Source organism: Rhinolophus hipposideros (genome assembly GCF_964194185.1).
Source record: "Rhinolophus hipposideros genome assembly, chromosome: 26".
NCBI lineage: Eukaryota > Metazoa > Chordata > Mammalia > Chiroptera > Rhinolophidae > Rhinolophus > Rhinolophus hipposideros.
This window is the reverse complement of record NC_138072.1, coordinates 786,683-808,772: the sequence shown is the minus strand read 5'-3', so window position 1 is coordinate 808,772 and position 22,090 is coordinate 786,683. Positions and strand designations below refer to the sequence as shown.

The 22,090-nt window shown below is 51.7% G+C and overlaps 1 protein-coding gene across 14 annotated transcripts in view; it reads left to right on the top strand.

Annotated features, from left to right (window-relative positions):
• Positions 1–22,090, top strand: part of NAV1 (neuron navigator 1) — a gene marked incomplete at its 5' end in the record, with an annotated part of 179,078 nt that overhangs the window by 131,439 nt on the left and 25,549 nt on the right. For all 14 annotated transcript variants that reach the window (XM_081038912.1, XM_081038911.1, XM_081038909.1 and 11 more), the window contains 6 exons: positions 16,660–16,798; positions 17,084–17,381; positions 18,148–18,841; positions 19,310–19,753; positions 20,322–20,363; positions 21,077–21,225. In XM_081038912.1, the coding sequence (XP_080895038.1) occupies positions 16,660–16,798; positions 17,084–17,381; positions 18,148–18,841; positions 19,310–19,753; positions 20,322–20,363; positions 21,077–21,225 (1,766 nt within the window). The remainder of the gene's footprint in view (positions 1–16,659; positions 16,799–17,083; positions 17,382–18,147; positions 18,842–19,309; positions 19,754–20,321; positions 20,364–21,076; positions 21,226–22,090) is intronic.

The window sequence follows — 22,090 nt, the reverse complement described above, 5'->3', positions numbered from 1 at the left end:
ACTTTATACCCAGCCTGAGCTGGGGTACATTTGTGATGCTGAAGTGAAGAGATGAGGCAACTGGAAATCTAATACTTACTTTGCTGGGGACTCGTTCTGTGACCCAGGGCAAAGCTCCCGTCTTTCATTTCCCCTTCTTTGAAGCAGAATGACTCCCAGCGGTGGGTGAGAGGCCCATAAGGCATTATCACGTGAGATGGTTTGGAGGGAAGGAAATGCTGTCTGAATGGAAAGGGTGTCTGTCAGTAAGGATTTGCTGCAGTTAGAGCGAGCCAGTCTCACAGGTGTTGGAAGCAATAACCACTTAGAGAAATGGCCAGGCATTTGTGTTTGCAAAGCACTAAGATACATCAATCCCTGCCTCTGTAAACACTGGGCGGGACATCTGCCTTTCAGCAATGCTTGGTATATCTGGCATTTGCAGGTTAGCATTTGTAAGTTTAAATCTTTTCAGTTCCCTGTTATTTTTTCCTCCATTCACCTTTCATCCTTACATGGGCAGAATGTCACGCCTGGGGCAGGCAGTGGCTTTTTACTTTGTCTGAACACCTGGTTTATTTGTCTGCAAGAAGATCTTGACTTCATCCACTTATTGGGTAAGAATTAAGATTCCTCTTTGCATTCTTTTTGTTCAAGGCTTTGTGATAGGTGAGCAAGAGATGCTTACTTTCACGTGCATGGAACATTCACCCATGAAAATGAAGGTCTTTCACAATGCAGGGGGGGGTGTCTCTCTGATGCTGACCTTTGACCCCACACACAATGTGGTATTCAGTGTCCTGTTCTCTGAAGTGAAAACCTTCAGAGCCCTCAACAAAGATATTTCACCAAGAGTAAGCAGCCCATGAACTAAATGACTTAAGATAAGAAGGCGGTTAATTTTGAGATAAAGATGAAGGCAAGAGGTCTATAAAAATGACAATGCCCACCAAGGCCAGATCGCTGATTCCCGCCCCCCATGGTGGGGGTGACAACTCAACCACCCTTAAGACCTAGATTAAAGACACAAATAAATTTTCTATTCAATGGGATTTCTTAACGCTAGGATTTCTTTGGAAAAACCTGCCCAGTGTTCCTGGGTAGAATTGATAAAAGGAGAGTAGAGAATCTTAGTGGGAGAGGAAGCTATTCAGAAGGCGTGAACCCAGAGGGCCTCTGGAGCACTTCCTTTGAAATCCTTAACAAGTGCTCTTATTCTAAGGGTTTCAAGGATGGAAGCATTTGTGGGCTGGTTGGCAAGAAAAAACCTCACAAATCAAGTGTGGTCTGAGTCACCACCTTGGGCGAAGTGCTAAGAAGGTAATGGAGTATTTTTTTTTCCTTATTGCTCTCTAGAAATGCAAGGAAAGACTTAGCTTTGGGAACAAGCCTTGGGTGTTTAATTGTAAGGTTGGTTGAGGAGAGGGAGACAGAGAGGCGAGGTAGGGTAAAGTCATGGTTTAGTTTTCACAAAAAAATCCTTTCCAAGGACTGTGTTCAGAATGCTTGTCTGCCAGTTGTGCGACGACATCCAGATTTCCGTGGTGTGAGGAAACTTCTTTCACTACAGCTGCCTCACAGTGGTAACTTGCAAATTCTTCCCCCATGAAGCTTTATTTTTGGAGACCACTGTAATTGACATGTTGGGACCTATTATTAACTGCTAGTTTTATGCCGTTATTGGAAATCTTTACATTAGGAAAGAATGTATGGGTTGTTTTGGGGGGAAGGGAGGCTCAAATTAAAGGTTACCTTGTATAGTATCTCAGATCTGTCTAGGATTAGAGAATGGGTTAGAAACCCATGGCCCCCACGACCAAAATGTGCTCTTGGTCACCTATAACTGTCTTCCCAAATGAAGAGCTTTTATGTATCTATGAAGTGGCTTTTTCAAGGGAAAACATGATGATGTAAATACTTCTCAATTGTCTATTTGGAAGCTACAGTGGTATATATACATACTAGAGGACAGACTCAAGCCCCTGTAGAAACGACATAGCGTATTTCATACATGGAAAAATCACAAGCAATTGTCTGTATAAAATTTCAGCCCATAATTGGGTAAATGGAGAAGCCCCTATTTAATTAATTCCACCATCCAGTGTATGAGAGGAAATTGGGTGACCTTATGTCACCCTTATGTCACTCCTGGGACAGGAGAGTGGTTCACACTGGTGTCAGAATGTGCCTTTCAAATGTCCTTGTTAAAGAGAGACTGGAATGATGTTTTACCGTGTAGTGGTTCTCTAATGATCCTTTCAAAGTGGCAGGGCTCAACTCAAGTGAGCCCTGTATGAGTGTTTTCCACAGAAATGACAAGGCTTCAGGTCCCCAAGGAGCTCTCATTATGAGCGGTCAAACACTTTGACACATAAACAACTCCACAGAAAAGTTTGCTTCCATCTTGAACTGTTAAGGTGTTCTGGGCAAAGTGCATGGGAGGGCTTTCCAGAAACACTGGAGGTTTCGTAAAGTGTTGGCTTTTGGTAGGTAAATGTATGAGATTATTGTTGTTAAACTAAAAATGGAGCTAATAAGGTCCTGGTGTGACCTTCCCAACTGCAGGAAGCCAAGATGAAGCTATTAAACGCTTTGCCAAAAGTAGGCATTGGCCAGTTTGATGCCAGATGAATGCCCAAGGAAGGGGAAAGTGAGAACCTGGGAGCTCCCAATGGGGTAAAATTGTTTTGAAAACATTGAGTAGTTGTTTACATATGGCCTTCTTTCCTGCAACAGACTCCATAGGATTCTCAACCATATCCATTCTGGGGAAAACATTTGAATGAACACCTTGATTCATTCATTCAACAAGTGTATTGAGAATCTGCTATGTGCCAGACCCTTCCATCCAGCCTCTCTTACATTGTACCTTAGCTGTCGTACTGGCCAGGGATGGAACTCCCAGGGGTGTGGGAAGAATGAGACCACCAGTAAGTCAAGGGCCACTTACAGTGAAAGACCAAAGTTGAAAGGGTGGGCAGAGGTAGAGGAAGGGGTCTGGATAAGGGGGAACAGGAAGATTATGCTGGTACTGAGAGGCCGACAAAGGAAAGAATTTCGAGGACTGACTGACCCTGTTAAATGCAACAGACAGGCTGGAAAGATAGGACTAAAAAGTCCCAACTGAATTTAGCAACATACAGATGATTGGTAACCCTTGCCAGAGAGTTCTGCATTGGCTATCTTTGTGAGGGATCAGAAAATGATTCTCTCTTGGCCCCAAAGGTTTCCTTCTGTGGGCCCAATAATAGTAGCAGGTGCAGCACAAGAGTATGTTAAAGCGAGCTCTCCAACAAGCAGTACGGTTATACCGACCAATGCAGCACTCCTGGTTCTCACCACGCGTCCTGCATAATGTTCTGTTACCAATGACAAAAAAGCAGTTCCCATTTTCTCCCTGTGCAACAGCCCGCCCTTGGGGCTTGACTTCGAACATCTGAAGAAGCAGCTCCTCCTGAAGATCTCGGAAGGGGACGAGGTTTTAGAGGCTTCCTTCAGTTTCCACGCGTGATCTTCCCTGTTGGCACACAGGCCACACCACATTGTGGTTCTACCATATGCATCTTCAGGGCTGTCGGCAAGTGACGTTCCCCCCAAATCAGCTGACCCCGGACATCTGCCATTGACTTAGGAAACTCCTCTGAATTCATTTTCATCCAGAGAAGGGTGAGAGGCGCGTTTCCTCTTGAACTTGGACATGTCCGGTGCCCGCAGGTGGCTTCCGGCGACGGTAAGGAAGCCCTTGTGCGCGGGCGGCGGTCTCCAGGGTTCCCTCCAGTCGGTGGAGCTCAGGGCCCCTCCATCGCTGTCCACCCTCTAGCACAGACCAGCCACCCACGACTGGGCGCTGTCTCCAAAGTCTCCAGAAGTCTCAGCACTCCGCGCCAACATCCAAGATGAGCACCGGAAGAGGAAGGAGGACAACCGGAAGAGGAAGAACAGCTGGGAGGGCGGGGCACAGGCCTCGGCGCCCAGAGGACCAATCGGTGGCCCCTTCGACGTTGATAGACAGGACAGGAAGCTGGTGGGTGGGACTTCCTCCTACGGAAGTCGCCGAGACGAAGGTGTGGAAGCTAGCCCCGCAGCGACCTCGACGACAGAAGACTGGCCGAGCCCGAACTGGAAGGCAGAACCGTCCAAGTGGGAGCCCCACTGGCGCTACTTGGCAGGCCAGGCCGTGAAGTTGGGAGTCGCAGGGATGAAGCAGAAGCCGTCGTGCGGGGCCCTCGGAGGTGCCCGCGTGCAGGGGCCGTGCTCCCCTCCCCCAGGGTCGAGGGCGCTGTGCCAGAGCCACATGTGCCCTATGGGGACCCCTTCCCGGGGACTCACCCTCTCCCCCCCCTCACTGTGAAGGAGCGGTGTTTGCTTTCTCACCCATGGTGACAAGGACTTCCTGCCTGCTGATGAAGCCGACAGCAGCTTCCCACGACGCAGTCTCAGACCTTCACGCGGCCGTGCTGCCACAATGGAGATCTCTACTGGTGGATCCACACGCACTAAGAAATGCTCCGTTACACAGAACCCTTAAATTCTCTACCTTCTCACGACTGTTTCTTTGGAAACAATGGTATCAAGTGCCGACCGGAGGCCCTGGATAAGCCCCCACACAGTGAGTGAGAAGCTCATAGGTCGGCTTCCCCGGCAGCAGGCTGCCCTCCTCCAGGGCGCACTTCTGACTCTTTGTGGACGCGTAGAAAGAGAAAACTTACCACCCTGCACTCCTACACCTGTGGCCACTGATAAGAGGACTAGAGGACTGTATGATTATAGGACTGGTAGATGTAGTTTGAGTTTAAATGGCAATGGGACATAACGAGGCGTTGCAAGCGTTATGGGAATGAAGAAATCTAGCCAAAGTCACTAGGTCAGAATTTCAGAGTGATCTAAGTAGGCTGTGTGAAAAGTTTCCTTGACCTGAAAAGCAGCTATCTTGTTTATAGTTCTCCACCCAGCCAGGGTTATTTATTTTTCTTTATGTTTAATGAACCAACAACAACTATCTTGGTGTGACCCTGCATTCAACTTGTATTAGAGTAACCATCCCGGGTTCTCCACTGGATTTGTCCCTTGGGATCTCAAGAGGGTGTGACGTCCTCGGAGCAGTGGTAGCCTTCTGCTAGGATTGGTTCTGAGGAAGACAAACTAAGAGTGCTCATCCAGGGCATCCAGGGGCCCGGCCGGCGGTCCCCACAGTACTAGGTGTCATGCTGCCACGTGCCTTGCTTCTGTCCTGAGTGGATCCTGAACGCTCCAGCCACTGGATCTGAGGAAGCACTTGACCTTACAGTTCAGTGTGCTAGTGTGCAGGTGGCCAGACGCAAGGAGGCAGAGGCCGGCGCTTGAGGATGTAGGATGTGTGGCGGGGTCTGTCTTGCTGGCTTTGCTTTCCAATGGTCCATTGAATGTGGACAGCATCAGGGTAACTACAGGCAGAAGGCTTGGGGACACACTCGCCCTGTTTCCAGTCAGGGCTTTTGACAGAACAAGGAGACTCAGTAAATTGAAAAAAGATGATTTCCTCAGTTTATGTGGAAACACTAAAGAAGTTGGAAAGTGGACTTTTTATTTAAGAGTGAAGTGGGGGAAAGGTGATAATGGAAGGCTGGGAATGCTAGAGTGAGAAGATGGAATGTGATGCAAAGAAGTCCAAGGAAAGGAGGTGATGTGTTCAGAGGGGCTGGCAGTCATCGGGTGTGTGGTGAGGCCTCGCTGTGGGAGAGCGGAGTTTGCTGCAGCTCCGCCTCTCACCCGCAGTCTGGGCTCACCCCGTGGGGCTGCCAGAAACTGCTCGGAGCTGCGCAGTCTCTTGAGCCCAGAAAGATGAACTGGGGCCGAGTCCTATCCCTTTTCACCTCTTCGGGTCCTCCCTTTGTGCTAGCAGGGTGACCGGAGACCTGGAGATGAATGGCAGCTTGTTAACATAAAGACTTTGTCACTGCAATTGTAGCAGAGACATACACGGGACACGTGCACTCTGACTCCCTCCAACCTGTGCACGTGGCACAATTTGCATTTCTGAGTAAGCGCCTTCTGCTCTGTGGGCTCTGCATCCATCATCTCAGAGCTGCAGACATCTTGGAATGCCATCCTGCTCGAAGGCACTGCCGATCCCAGCGAGCACTGGCAGCGGTGCAAGCAGCTGGTGCTTGCTTCTGCCTTTCTTTTCCTCCCCTGCCTCCGCCCTCCCCGCGACCCCCGTTTTTTCCCCCTGAGCCAGTATTGCTGGTAGAAAAGCCTTGTTTTGACTTGTAAACTGAGCGGGTTACAGCAGGAAGGGAATAAAAGTGGAGGCCCTGCTTAGTCCAGAGTTGTGATTTGGTCCAGGACTTGTCAATTGAGGGATTGTTATTTCTTTTCCTTTTTATTTTGAGTTTGGTCTAGCCCGGTGGTCGGCAAACTTTGGCTTCCAGGGCCAAATCTGGTCCGCTGCCTGTTTTTGTCTGGCCCATAAAGCTAAGAATGGTTTCCACATTTTTAGGTGACGGGGGAAAATCAAAAGAAGAATATTTTGTGAGATGTGAAAATGATAGGAAATTCAGATTTCGTCGTGCATAACTAAAGTGATCTGGAACACAGCTGCTCTCGTTTGGGTAGGTGCCACCTGGGGCTGCTTCCTGCCACGGGGGCAGTGCTGAGTGGTTGCGTTGGAGATCTGAAAGCGTCACTGTCGGGCTTTACAGACGAAACTTGCCAACCCTGCTGTAGGCATTGAGCCTGAACTTTCCTGCCGTTCAGAGCAGGGTCAGTTGTCTCTTAATTCCTTATTTGTTTCGAGAAAATGCAGAAGTGCAGACTCTGTTGCGTCACTTCCTTTCACTTAGCCAGGGGTTTGGGAATTGCGTGATGGACTTGAGCTGGGTGAGAAGTGGGAAGAAGCAGGAAGTATCTCATGAAATTTGGAATCAAATATCTTCATCCCTTTCCAGAATCTGTAAAAGGGACATCTGTGCTAGTTCCAGACAGGCCCTACTGACTTCCTAGAGGCTCTTTCAGGCTCTCTCTGATAAAAACATGGAAACTCCAGTTAAGATCACTTTCATCAGTTGACACCTTCATTTTGTGACTTTTTAGTTTTTGTCAAGATATTTTTTTCTGCCCAAGTTGCAAATCAAAATTGTTTGCCCTGATGTTCAACTTTCCAAACATTTGGTCCATCGGTGCTGAATGAGCTGTTTATTATAGTTGGAAGGGAGACTAAGACAAGTGAGCTGATTCAGCTCCAGTACACAGACGCAGAGAGCGCACGCGCTCAGTTCTCCAGAGCCTGCTCCACGGGCTGCCGCTGGTCCCCGTCCCTGAGAAGTCTTTCTTTGCATGGGAGACAGCCCCAGTCATCTTTTACTCTGCGAAGGATTTAAACTTCCTCATTTGGAAACATCTCAAAAAGAAAGGAAGGTACCCTGTTTTTTCATTCCTCCCCCCTTGGATGAAGTAGAGGACGGGAAAGGCTTGGGGCCGGCAAAGAGGGAAACCTGTGAAACCAGAGAAAATGCAAACAAATAGTGGCCAGCCTAGTCAGCATTCCTCAGCCACAGTTGGTCCTCGTTAAGGAGACTCCGGCCTGCCAGCTGACAGGCTGAGCTTTAGCCCACACCCGGGAACAGCCTCCTGTCTCCCCGAATATTCTCACTTCTCTGGCTCGTGCCCACTACCCTGCAATTACCCTTTCCCACACTAAGATCCCAATAAGATATATTGATACCGCTAACCCGATTGCATCCATTTTGTTCCACAAAGTGCTACACAAGCCATTTGCAGGGCTGAATAATTCTGTATCGTGTCATTAGAGGAACACGCACAACCTGATTTCATCACAGAAAGATGGAATTCCTCCAGGCCTACTCCCCTGCCAAGTCAAAGCAGCCATGAAAGTTCCTTCCACTTTGCCTGACTCTTGACTCTCTCAGTTCATAGCTTCTACTGGTGGGTGGGGGCATTTTATTTCCACTGTAATGACTTATGATACCACATGAATCTCAGATTTGAAAACCAGCCTGAATCCTGGAGGTGGTCAGTGTCCAATGTGGCCCGGGGGGGGGGGGGTGTGATGTGTAAATAACGAATAAGGTCATTTTCATCACAATGGTTGTGTCAGGCTGCGATAACAAAATACCAAAGCGGAGCGGCTTAAACAACAAAAGTAATTTTCTCACAGTTCTGGAGGCTGGAATTCCAAGATCAGGCGCCATCACGGTTGGTTTCTGGTGAGATCTCGCTCCTTGGCTTGGAGATGGCTGCCTTGCGTCTGTGTCCTCGCATGGCCTTTGTTCTCTGTGTGTGGGGCGGGGAGAGCACACACACAGCGTTGCTCTGCTGTCTCTTCATCGTCTTGTGAGGACACCAATCCTAGAAGATGCGGGCTCCACCCTGATGACCTCATTTAACCTCAGTGACCTCCCTAGAGGCTCTATCTCCAAATATAGTCATTGGGTGTGTGGCTTCAACATGAGGATTTGGGGAGATGCAATGGTCTAAGTTTTAAGAAGCGCTTCACCTAAGGGCGGAGATTAAATGCCAGAATTCAGAAGGCAATGCTTGAAGCAGCGTGTTAGGAAGCAACATGATAATTTTTAAAGTTTTCTTCTGGGCCATAGACATTGGGGAATCTGAAAGTCTGATGAGAGACAAGTTGTCATTGCTGCTGCTGTGCACATATGTGCAGAATTTTGTGTATAGCTGCAAGGACATGCAGTTCTCCAGACTCAATTCAGCTCTCCGAGCCGGTGGGCTAACTCTGGAAACATTTTTTTGCCACCGATGACATGGTGTGAGTTCAGTCCCAGGCACAGGCCTGAAGCAGAAACATACAGCCTTATTCTGACTGAGCAAGGTTCTGCTGAGACCTGGGCCTGTGATCCTATAGCCCCCATGCTCAAAGCTCAGGCCTTACGGGAAAGGAGACGAGCTAAGGCAAACACACTGCCTGCTGGGGGCTAGGACTACAGCAGGGAACAGTGGGGGGGCTAAATTGGGGCGAGCAGACAGCCGGCCTCCCACTGTCACCTCAGGCGTTGTCAGAATAACAGCAGCAGCCCACGCGCAGTGGGTCCACGATGATGGCGTCTCGTCATCTTGATGGTGCAGCGGCCCTGTGTTTATTTACACTGAGTCCTTCCTAGATGCCGCAGGGAACTTGGGCAGTCACTGCAGAAATTATGAGCCTAGTGACTTAAAAGGAAAAGGCAGCAGTGTAAATGTGTGGTTTCAGAATTTTACAGAACAATCGATGTACCGTGGACATGGGGGCCTGATTTTCTTGGCTTTGGCTTCAGCTGGGTTTGATCTCCAGGAAATATTTTCCGATTTTGTGGTATTAATCTCTCTGATCTTCCAAGGAAGAATTCATCACTAGGTGTTGCAAAAAGATACCCTGAAATGATTGGCTCCAGAATTGTGGAGGCTGTTTGCTCTGATTTTTCCATCGTGCCAGCAGTGCCGTGTAACCAGTCTGCAGGAATTAAACGTGAATTTTGGGGTCCCCAGCTCATATTCATTCACAAAGTTAGCCTCAGCATCTGAGAGTTGAACAAAATTCATCAGCGAGTTCTGTGATTGACACTGGAGCTTAGAAAGCGTCTTGAACAAGTTACTGAGACCATCGGTTCTCTATGGACTGGGATAGAAGTCAGCTCAGATATCAAGGGGCCAAGAATATTTTCCTAATTGTACATATCCTCCAACTTTGGATCAGGCTCTGGTCACCTCGTTCTTTAGAGTCCCTTCTTCTTGGTGATACTTACCCTTGATTAAGACTTGGCGAACCCAAGCTCAAAAAATTGACATTGGCTCCTTCTCTGCTCCACCCCTCTTCCTCTAAAGCTCTCACTCTGGGTAATTCATCCTTTCCTCCCCTGGCCTGGCTTTGTTGGCCAGATCTGGCCAGCTTGCTGGGGTCTCTGCCAAACCACAGACATGTAATGAAGCAGACACTGTCTCCCCCTGGCTCTTGGAGCGCTCTGAGGCCACGTGGGGGTGGGAGCAGGAGAGGTTCCTGACGCTGGGAACGCTGCAGAGCGTGAGTAGACATTGGTTTCTCTACGTGACCTTGATTCGTTTTCAAAAGTGCCCCATTTCACTCTGCCTCTTCCACAGTCTTTTTTAAATCACACATCCTCTTCAACCAAGAGGTTAAATGCTCTCTGAGGACTGCGGCTGATAATGTATGCATCCAACAATTCTAGCACATTCGGTGCCATTAGAGAAGGATCAGCTGAAGTTTAACCACAAACTAGAGCTTTTTCAGGTCCTGAACGAACTGTAACTATATAGCAGCTAATGAACTCCAGTCTTCAGATGACACTTCATTGGCCAAAAGGACAGTGCTTTCCAATAGAAATGTGATGCTAGTCACATATGTAATGTTAAATTCTCTAGTAGACACAGTTTTAAAAGGTAAAACAGGTGGAATTAATTATAGTAACATGTTTTATTAAACCCAGTATGTCTAAAATACTATTTTAATATGTAATATAAAATTGTTGATGAGACATATTACATTCTTTTTTCATACTGAGTCTTTGTATTGTATCGCAGATATTTCTCCACTCTTAGGAAAGAAAGTTCCCATGCAGAGAGCTTTTATTCACTCATTAAGTGGTAAGTAATCAGAGAAATTTGGTTACTGATTCACCAGGCACATCTATTCCAGCCAAAAGGAGACCGACTCAGAGTTCAAGTCTGACTTCTGAGAACCATGCGGTGCTAGAGAAGCACAGGGTTTTTCCTGTGTAGCCACAAGCTATCCATCCTTCCCGCTAGCTGGCCCATGCCCTTGGTCCTCCGGCTGCCGGCAGGCTCCCTTGGCCATTCAAGTTCTGTGGAATGGCTGGGCCTGAAGCGTGGGGAGCAGACGGTGGAAAGGACGCCTGGGAGGGGTGGCCAGTCCCAGCCAAGACCTACACTAGTGTTGGTGCTTTTCCCAGAGAGAGGAGTGGCCCTGCCCCGTGCTTCACTGCGTCCACAGACACAAACAGCAGTGTTCAGGTGAGCTGGCCTCCTCAGTCCCTCTTTTCTTCCTGTGGAGGAGATGGGGTGCACCAGAGAGTCCCCACAATTGTGGCATTAGTGCTAGGAAGTGGACAAGAGAATAGGAGGAATCTTACAGCCATTCTTACAGCCCTTGCTGGAGGGCGCAATGAATTAGCACCCACGGGGCTAGTTTATTGAAGAGAACGGTGTAGTGTTAGAGTACAGTTACTCCCAGCCTAACAGCAGGAGGAAGCTGGATAAGGAACAAGCTGACTTAGAAAAGAAGAAACTTCGGTATCTCGGGATGCGTAGCTTTCTAACTGAACTAAATTCTAGAAAGGGATGAGCCCCTCCTAGGAGAGAAGAAAGTGTGGGGCATCTATGCCGGGGGCCCGGCGGAGGACGACGAAGAGGGTATGGAGGGAATAGCTGAACTTCATACAAGCCTTTATGTGTGAGTCTCACTCACAGAGCAAATGTGTCCCACCTGCCACTAATTCTTTCCCATGAGGCCTTTAGTGAGCACGCGAAGTGACAGCGAAGTGACAACTGAGGGCAGTGCAGACAGCTGAACAGGACACCCCGTCCCCACCCGTGTGCACAGGGCACTCATGGGTGCCCAGCAGCAGCGAAGACACAGCTGAGAGCAGGCGGCAGAGTAGGGGAAGGCCCTTCCCCGAGTGCATAGACGGGGCCTGGCCGAGTCAGGGAGCCCACAGCCGCCCGGAAGCCTGGGCTGTAAGGCATGGAGACAGCTCTGGAGTCTCTCTGGCCGATTCTAAGCCCCTCAGGAAGGGCGGTCTGTCTCCTGCCCTCAGAGCACTTGAGACCAGTGCTGAACTGACTTTATCAAAAGTGATGACGAAGTCCAGCCCAGGCTTTGCCACAGGCCAGATTCAGCTCTCAGTCCTGGCAGCCCACCCGAGGAAGGGGCACGTCCTCTCCTAGTATATGAGAGTGCATCGCCATTCTTACACACACAGTATCTGGCGTGTAGAAAATGGTTACAAGAGAAAAATAGTCGATGGAAGCAGACCCACAGATGACTCACATGTTGGAATTGGTGGACAAGGACTGTAAGACATTTTTGATAAATATTTTTGAGGGTGTAGTAGAAAAGGGTGATTGCATACTTGAATAGATGGGGAATTTCAGCAGAGAACTGGAAGTTCTAAAAAGAGAGTGTTTTTAAATTCCCACTGTAGCAAGGATCCTCTGGAAATAGGAGAACAGATGAAATCATCACCCTTTCCCTGCGTTTATGCATTCCTGCTTTCACGTAAGCCAGGATTTCCAGTCTGCAAGTATGTACAGGCCCACTCTGTACAAAGTACAAAGGTGTGTGACAATCCTACCCCTCAATGAAATAGAGCCGAGTGAAGAGATGTGTGGACACAATTGTTTAAAGGCAGAACGCTCGGACAGAGGTACAGATGAGTCTGTGGGGACATAAAAGAGAATGAGATTTCTTCTGACAAGGAGGGCTGTGGAGAGCCTCACAGAGAACATGGTGTTTGATCTGGGCCTTGAAGAAAGGTAAGATTTCAAAATGCAGAGCAAGGGAGGATTCATGGGAAGTGGGTGGGGCTCGTGTCCTTTGCTGTCAGGTCCCTGTGGTAATGGCAGGACTCCAGAATCTCCAGCTCCACACAGATCGTTGTGTAGTGGCTCCTCGTGCAAGCCTGTATTTCCAAAAACAAGTTTGGTGAGACAGCTGGTCACCTGCTAGGAACCGAGGGGATGTGGGACTTGGGAGCATGGTGGGAACGAAGGAAGTGTTGTGCAGTGTGTTTATCTGTGCCTAACATGGCAGTCCCACTTCTCGACGTGGGTGGAGAACTAAATCACTTTTTTCTCTGAATCCTCTTATGTACGTTGCTTATACTTCTGATACGGTGTTCATTTCATTTATACACCTTTTTCTGCCCTGGGGTTGTGAGCTCCTTTTGGACAGTCATCACTTTCGAAATGCCCGTACAACTGACACCACTTTGTAAATATTAGGAGCTCAGCGACTGTTTGCCAGATTGAGACTTGCGTTTAATCCTAGCAGAGTTTATAGGACGTGCTGTCCGACTCTCTGGCTCCAAGGACCTTGCTGTTAATCAGTACACTATGTGAATGGCTCGTGGATAGTCTTGAATGGCCAGCTCTAGAATTCGGATTTATTACATCACCAGCGAGCTAATGAGGGTTTTGGTATATGCTGTTTTGGGGTGATGGGGCTTTTGGTGACCTTCAGTGTGTGTTGGAGGGAGGGCACATCTGCAGACAGTGGGGCCGATGAGACGCGTGCACAGTAGTGCAAGAGAGGACGTCAGGTGTGAACGAGAGCGAGAGCAGGAGGAGCCATGGGAGGAAAGAGAGCGGAGAGGCAAGTGTGACAGTCAGCAGGACTTCTGGACGAGGGAAGTGAGGAAAAGGAATTGGAGACAACTAAGGTTGTGATAGGATGACGGGGGGAAATAGTGATACTTTCAGTGGAAAGAGGAAATGAAAAGTTGAAGATTTGAAGGGAGGATTAAGGGATATGAGGACACCTGTAAATGGGAAAATGGATATCCTGCCGAGAAAATGCTTTAATTTGTCTCTATAACCTTTCCAGCACTTTAGAAATATCCCTTGACGAGAGTCATTTTCATCGTCTCGTTTATATCTGACTTTAGCTCCTAAATGCTCACACAGACTCATTTCCTCTTCCATCCCCAGGGTGGGCGAAAGCGATAGTCTCGTCGTTCCTCCAATAGGCCTCCCAGAATACAAACTTTTACACCATTCAAAGAAAGGGGTGTAAATTGCTGTGAATGTACGAGAGAACATTCATCTTGTGCGTCAGTTGCCTGTTAGTGATTGTTGTTTGGTTTATAAACAGACTGGGTTATAAAAGAATGTTAAGTTCTCTGTGCTGATTTTCCACCAGCCTTGTGGCTCCGCAGCCCTCGCTTTGCCACCTGAGATCTATGTGAGAAACGAATTTAAGGACGAATAGAAGGGAGGTAGCAAACTCCAGCTCAGGTGAGCAGAGAGCCTGGGTGGAAAGGCAGCAGCAGTGGCCCCACGCGCTGAGCCCTGCCCCCCTCACATATTCCTTCTGCTGCCACATTGGAACCAGAAACGACGCAAAGAGACTTTACGGCAGCCTCTGAGTGCTGAGACTGAGTGCTATGGCTGGTGTAGAAAACAAGCATGAAAAGCAGAGGCTCCGCCTCAAAACCTATCATCTGATCTTCAAGACCTTCGAGAAGAGAGAGCCTGGAAATGGGGAGGAGAAAATCCTCACAGAAATCATTAGGGAAATTTCCTCACACTACAGCGCATGAGCTTCTGGATTCAAAGGCCCAAGGCAGTGGGTAGGAGCCGGCCTGCACCGATCCACATCACTAAATATTTCAGAGAGGGAACGAGCAGGTCGCACACTGAGGGTGCTCCCGGAGTCTGAGTGGCAGCAGCCGAGGCAGCGCCTGGCCGCCCTGAAGGGAGCGTGTTGTCAGCGGAGGGTCCCACGCCTCCCCAAGTCTCACCTGTAAAAACAGAGTGAAGATGCTTTAGAATATGTGAGATCTTACCAAGTTTGTTTCCCACGCATCCTTTCCCACAAACCTCCCGGAAGAGGTACTTGGCTAAAAGGAGAGAGTGAGCAACAAAGGTGGACTAAGGTTCCAGCACCGGCCAGATAGAGGCCTTCCGGGATGGGAGGTGTGGTCCTATGATGTCTCCTGTTCTCGGGTCCGAGAGCAAACGGCCAGAGACAGAGATGCAGAGTGTTCTAGCAGGAAGCAGATGGGTCTGTCGGCAGTGCTTACCCTAGAAGCAAATGTGGGAGGGCCGCCAAGGGGCGTTCTTCCCTCCCCTTATAGTTTTATGGAATGTTTGAGTCTTGACTAGAGCGTGAATTACTTTCCTGATTTTTCTTTTTTTGTTGTTTAAGAAAGAAAATACGCTCCCTCCAGTGGAGTCTCCAATCTTTAAATTCTCTAGCCAAGCTTCCCGGTGATTTTAGGGTCACACTTTCTTACTATAGGGAAAGAATCTGTGACTTGGGAGAACTGTCCTTTGAGCAAGTAGGACCAGAGTCTGAGGTGAAGTCCCCTCCCCGCCCTGTTTCAGCATCGAGCTTGCAGTGAGAGTACAGCCAAGGAGGGATTTCCTCGGGCGTAGGGGGCTACTGCAGTCCTGCTCTTTGCAAGGGCCCTTCTGTAGGACCTTGCTTACCAGCAGGTAAGCTCAGGTGGCAGGTTCAGTGCCACAGGCTGCCCCTGCCTTTGACCCAATGCCGCTTGCTGTGAACACTCTGTCTGCTTGCCAGAGAGCTCATCCTGACCCAGAAGAGCCACTAGGATTGGAAAGCTTTCATCGTCGCCGTATTTCATAGTAATAAAATCTAAATCGCTCTGCTCTCTCAGTGTGTCTGGAGTGGTCACTGCATAGCAGCAAGGCCAATGGGCAAACCGGCCCCCCTGTTCCCGGCATATGAGCTAGAGCGAGGCCAGCTGGGGTCCAGGCCCAGACTCAGAAGGCTTGCATGTCTGATTTTGGTTCCATGATAGGAAACTCAAAATACATCAAAGAGAAATTTTCCAGATTCTAGCCAATTCACAGAAATCCTCTTCAGCCTCTGTCGTCCTCTCACACAGGCAAAGCTGATAAACAGGCCTGTGAACGGGCATGGGGATGTCGAGATGGATTCCTGCGGTCCGGCGCAGACACCTGGGAAGCAGTTTCCCGAAGGCCCAAGCTCAGTGGTGGGTTCTGAGACCCGAGTGCAGCCTGAAGACCTTTCTAGGGTCCAAAAGGAAGTCACAGATGTGGCGAAAGGCTTGTAAAGCAGGACCTTTGAAGCAAGGTTGTTGGAGACAGAGTTTGAGGGAATGTGTGATCACAGAGGAACCAGCGAACAGCAAGCAAGACCACAACAAGAGGGTCGGGTGCAGTGGGAGAGGAGGCCACTTGGGACATGTTCAGAGGACACGTCCCGACCGTGCCCTTGTTCTGACAGCAAAGAGCCACGGAAATGGGTGGGGTCCCAGCGACACCGAAGCAGAGGCTGTACCGAGCCGCTTACTACGCGGACCAGGCTTCTTCGTAAAAAGACATAGGGACACGGGTTTGACAACAGCCGCTCCCAGACTCCGCACATTGGAGACTCCAAGCGGCGGCAGGAGAGTGAGACCGTTCCCAGGGCTGGCCCTGTGCGTGGCCATGCCTGAGGTGTGGGGCCCTGTGCGGTCCTTGGGGTTCTGAAGGAGGACCTGATCCCAGGGGGTGAACTGTGTCAGTGGGAACGAGAAATGACAAGCCTAAGCTGTTCTGGGGAAGAGAAGCTTTTCCCGGCCTTGTTTTAAAAATGTGGAAATGTGGGAAAGGGAGGGGAAACACCCACAGAGCATGTCTGAAAATGAACAAAGACGTGGCAGTTGGAAGAATGGAGGCTGTTTACAGGGAGGAGAAGTTGGTTTGTATAATTAGACCGATGCAAGAGTCACCTATCTTTGTAATGTGTCTTTCTATTGAAGAGATAGAACCTCTTTCCACATGAAGACAGTCTCTTCCTTCTATAAAAGAATATTCCAAATGACAAGTCAGTTTACATCACACGGGGTGACCTGCAGACCCGGGCCTATCCCCCAAGCCTTGTCCTTCAGGCCAGTGTGTGCTGGACCGGCCATTGCCCCATCAGTGCGCCGGCTAACCCTTCTGTCTCCGGTCCTGCAGCTGGGATGAGAGCAGTTCAATCAGCAGTGGGCTCAGTGATGCCTCAGACAACCTCAGCTCGGAAGAGTTCAACGCCAGCTCCTCCCTCAACTCCCTGCCGACCACCCCCACCGCTTCTCGCAGGAACTCCACAATAGTGGTACGTGGCTTTGCAGACGCCCGGGCCACCATGTCACGACGAGGCACGGGGCAGCCAGAGCAATGCCCATGGCGCTGGTTCCCACGTGGCTCGACCAGTCCCCTTAGAGCTGGCAGAAGACCCCTGAGGCTCCCAGCCAGTCACCTGACACATTAGCTCTTGTCCTCGTGGGTAGTGCCCATGTTTGGTGCTCACACCAGTTCCCGGGGGGGACTTAAGACTCTGGGAGGAGCAGGGCTAACCCCCGTCCCACCCACGAGCGTCTTACATTGCTCCTCTCTGCAGCTGCGCACAGACTCAGAGAAGCGCTCACTGGCAGAGAGCGGGTTGAGCTGGTTCAGTGAATCGGAGGAGAAGGCCCCCCCAAAGCTGGAGTACGACAGCGGGAGCCTGAAGATGGAGCCCGGGAGTTCTAAGTGGCGCAGGGAGCGGCCTGAGAGCTGTGACGACGCATCCAAAGTCGGAGAACTGAAAAAGCCCATCAGCCTGGGACACCCGGGGTCCCTGAAGAAGGGCAAGAGCCCACCCGTGGCCGTCACTTCCCCCATCACTCACACGGCCCAGAGTGCCCTCAAAGTTGCAGGTGAGCCCGAGTGACGTAAGGGGCAGGGGCCAAGCTGCCTCGATTGCTGCTCCTCTGTGTTCCCTGACCCCGGGGTGACAGCACACGTTTACACACTGTTCTACACGCCTCCTCTGGTCTCCCAGCAGCCCCGTGACAGCAGTGCTGGGTTTCCACACCCACCTCCTCTGTGGACATGAGAACCCGGAGGTTCAGTGCGAGCCCAAACCACACGCCTAAGACGGGCAGAGGAGGCAGTGCGGCCTCAGACACCCCATATCGGTTTCCTTCCTCCCTCACCAGACGTTTGGTTGTGTGTTCATCTTCCCAGACACGCTTGTCACCCCTAAAAAAATGGAGACATCAGACGTGTAGATGTGTGTTGCTTCCAAAGGGCCCTGGGCGACTTCTCGCCCTCATCAGTGATTCCCTCTGTCTCTAGTCACCAGTGGTTATCGCTGTCTGGCTCATTTGCTTCCCTCCTCTCTTCCTTCCCAGACCAGTCATTACACGCGCTTCCTTCTTAATACTCTTTATGCTTCCTCTGCCGTTTTAACCAAAGTGGAATGTTCTACGCAGGAAGCTGGACACAACACAGAACAAAACAAAAACCCTAGGCCCCTCCCACCCAGGGTCCCTTCCCTCTGCCAAGAGATGTCACCAGCTTCTGTAGTGGCTGGTACGTAGGCCCCTAAAATCCTGTGACACGTGGACACATGGAGGGGGAGAAGGGACTGTCACGTCACGGTGGCTGCAGCTTCTCTGTCCCCCATCGTGGCTCTTGCAGGCAAACCTGAAGGCAAAGCCACGGACAAGGGCAAGCTGGCAGTGAGGAACACGGGGCTGCAGCGCTCCTCCTCCGATGCCGGCCGGGACCGCCTGGGTGATGCCAAGAAGCCGCCCTCGGGGATCGCCCGGCCCTCCACGTCGGGCTCTTTCGGCTACAAGAAGCCGCCTCCTGCCACGGGCACAGCCACCGTCATGCAGCCTGGGGGTTCGGCCACGCTCGGCAAGATCCAGAAATGCTCGGGCATCCCCGTGAAGCCAGTGAATGGTCGTAAGACCAGCCTCGACGTGTCGAACAGCGCAGAGCCCGGCTTCCTGGCCCCGGGAGCCCGCTCCACCATCCAGTACCGCAGCCTGCCCCGGCCGGCCAAGTCCAGCTCCATGAGCGTCACCGGCGGGCGGGCTGGGCCGCGCCCCGCCAGCAGCAGCATCGACCCCAGCCTGCTGGGCGCTAAGCAGGGCGGCCTCACGCCGTCCCGACTGAAGGAGCCTTCCAAGGTGGCCAGCGGGCGCACCACGCCAGCCCCTGTCAACCAGACAGACCGCGAAAAGGAGAAGGCCAAAGCCAAGGCCGTGGGTCTGGACGCAGACAGCATCTCCCTGAGGAGTGTCGGCTCCCCGGAGACCACAGCGAAGAACCCAGCCGGCCACCCCCCGGCCACCAAGCTGGCAGAGTTGCCACCGACCCCCGTCAGGTACCCACTGCAGCGGCTTCCCCGTCTGTGTCCTCCGGGGTCCTTCCCCCACCCTGCACTCCTCGGGCTTGTGACGGTGGCTCGTCCCTGGGCTCTGTAGTGTCACTTGGGCGCCCCTGCCTGCGGGTTCCTTCTTGTCCCACTTTCAAAACTGTTTCCCCAATTCACCTGCTTGGGCTGTTGCCAGACCCAAGTTCACCTTCTTGAGCACTTGTGCAGGTGGTTTCACTGCGTACACAGACATACACGCATGCACACACGCACATGTGTAGACGTGCCTGTGTCTCCCATACACCTGTGCTGTCCCCACTGCTCAGACGTGAAGAGGCCCCACGTCAGGTATCGGATTTCCTTCCAATGTGTCCACCATCACTGGGATAAGCAGCAGGCGAGGCCGGGATCTCATCTGCCTCTTGATTCTCTCACTCCGCCATTCTCAATAGTTTCTTCTCTCTTCACTTGTCTCAGGGCCGCAGCAAAGAGCTTTGTCAAGCCACCCTCACTAGCCAGCCTGGACAAGGTCAACTCCAACAGCCTGGACCTGCCGTCGTCTAGTGACCCCCACGCTCCGAAGGGCCCGGATCTGCACGCTGCCAGCTCAGCCACCGGGGGCCCTCTCTCTTCTTGCTTCACGCCCAGTCCGGCCCCCATCCTCAATATCAATTCAGCCAGCTTCTCCCAGGGCCTGGAGCTCATGAGTGGGTTCAGCGTCCCAAAGGAGGCCCGCATGTACCCCAAACTCTCAGGCCTGCACCGGAGCATGGAGTCCCTCCAGATGCCAATGAGCCTGCCCAGTGCCTTCCCCAGCAGCACCCCCACCCCCACTCCACCTGCCCCACCGGCCGCTCCCCCCGAGGAAGAGACAGAAGAGCTGACCTGGAGCGGAAGCCCCCGAGCTGGGCAGCTGGACAGGTGGGTGGCCAGAGGCAGGGCTGGGCCCGAGTCTGACCCTGTGCCCGGCTCACACCTCCGTTAGTAACACGGCCCGTACGTGATGGCCACCTCCGATTTGCCATCGCTTTGAATACAAGTAGCAGCTTCATCTGCCCCAGAATTCCGCGAAATAGCCAGGGTGTTTTTCGTTTCTTATTATCCTCACCTTATAAATAGAGAAACCAGTGCACACAGGCTTTCAATGACTTAACCAAGATCTCATCACTGCTTTGACCTGTCATCCGAAGCTTTTGCTTCCTAGTCCAAAATCATTTCTGTTAGATTATGTCCTGGTTTCCATCGACCGTCATGTGACCTTCTCAATAGCTAACTGCACTCTGATTCCTAATCAGAGAAAAGCATTCAACATTTCAGATAAATTTCTCCAGTTGTGAGCCAAGAGGCTGCAGCTGTCTTCTTTGGTTTTAGAGACAAAGGGGCCCGCAGCCTGAGGTCCTGTGTTCAGGTGGTGCGTACCTTGGACCTAGGGTCCCAAACTCTAGTTTCTAAGAGGGGCCTATACACTTCTTTTCTTTTTTCTCCACAGTAATCAGCGGGATCGGAATACTCTGCCCAAGAAAGGGCTCAGGTAACCCTTACATGTGCACGTGCTTTCCTTCCTACACTCAGGCTCTGGTCCGAGTGAAAAACCGTCAGGTGACCTCTCCCAGGCCCCAGTCATGACTTTGGTGCCGCTTGTATGAGTCACTGTATGTGGTTCCTGTCCGTCTCCCTCCCAGCAAGTGCCCTGCCCACACTTCCACCTAGGTCTGCGTCAGCCTCAGAGCCAGTGTTCTTTCTGGTGACAGAGGACAGACAAGTCTGCACACGGGAATCATACCTCACCTGTGCCCACCTGTGCTGTCCCAGCCCTGGCCGAACGTCCTGTCTGTAGTTTTCCTCCCTCCACATCTAAGGGAGATCAGGGCCTCTGGTTGTCCAGAAGGGGAGAGGGGGACACAGCGAGTCCTCCACTGTTACTGTAGCATTGAGCCCCCCAGTCAGGTGACTCCTGCTGCCCGAGAGCCACATACAGGATTAGAAAGCTCTGTCCTGAGGTCCAGGGACACCTTCCAGTGCCTCCTCCGTCACCTCAGCCCCCACCTCCGGAACCCGTAGAGGGTCCTGCTAGACCTGCAGCCCCCTCGTGGTCTGGGAGAGAGCCCCAAGTTACCACTGCTCTCCCCTCCTGGGGCATCCCGTCGGCTCCTCCTTTTCTTTCTCCTGCTTCAGAATCTGCACACCGTCCAGACCTCATCCCACTTTGTGGTTGCCCAGACTGAGTACTGCTGCCTCCGACAGGTACCAGCTCCAGTCCCAGGAGGATGGCAAGGAGAGGCGCCACTCCCACACCATCAGTGGGCTGCCCGAGTCGGACGACCAGTCAGAGCTGCCTTCGCCCCCTGCGCTCTCCATGTCCTTGAGTGCGAAAGGCCAGCTTACCAACATAGGTCAGTGTCGTCAGTCACCCACGGTGGCATGGGGTGAAGCAGGCCTCACCAAGCCAGCTGGGCTTGGGGTTTCGTCTCCTGTTTGACTCGCGCTGTATTGGGTTGCCACATGGTGCCTCAGTTTACCCATCCAAATAAGACCGAAGGCAAAGCGCTCCGTGCCCCTGAGCACGTGGTGTGGGACCCTAGCATCAGAGGGTCTGAACGAAGGCGTGGGAAAGCCATAAACCCAGGCTTCTGGCAGTGACTTCTGGAGAGGGGCCCACAGCCAGCGCTGCCGGGAGGGAGGAGGTGAGAGGTTGCCTGCTGAGGATGGGGTCTGCCCCCAACCCAGAAAAGCCCAGACTCCCCCATGCGGGGCGGTGCCAGGGCCCTCCTAGCCCTGCAGGCTCAGCAGTGTGACTCGCCATGGCCACACCCTTTCCAAAGGCTGAGGAGAAGGGCTAGGAAACTAGGAAGGGCCTCTGAGTCAGAGGCAGGGCAGAGGAGACGCCCAGGTGTGCAGGCCTGGAGGGCACCCGCCTGGTCGGGAAGCAGCGGGCGTGATGGGTCCAGTGGGCCCTTCAGGACAGTGCCTGGGGCAGGCCGTTTGCTGGCTGAGTCTCTGGAGCATGTCCTTTCCAGCCAAGTGAAGGAAGCAGTAAGGACAGAATGAGGACCCGTCACGTCCCGTGGGGTGACTGAGGGAGACTTGGGGAAAACTAGGAATCAGCATACTTTGCCCAGAGAAGGGAATGGCTCTGAAGGAAGGTCCTCTGCTCCCTGAAGGGCCATTCCATGGCAGACGGGGCCTCCACGGAGGGCCGAGCGAGAGGAAATGCGTGTGTGTGCGGGACGAGGGGCTGGGTGAGGTGATGACAGCCTG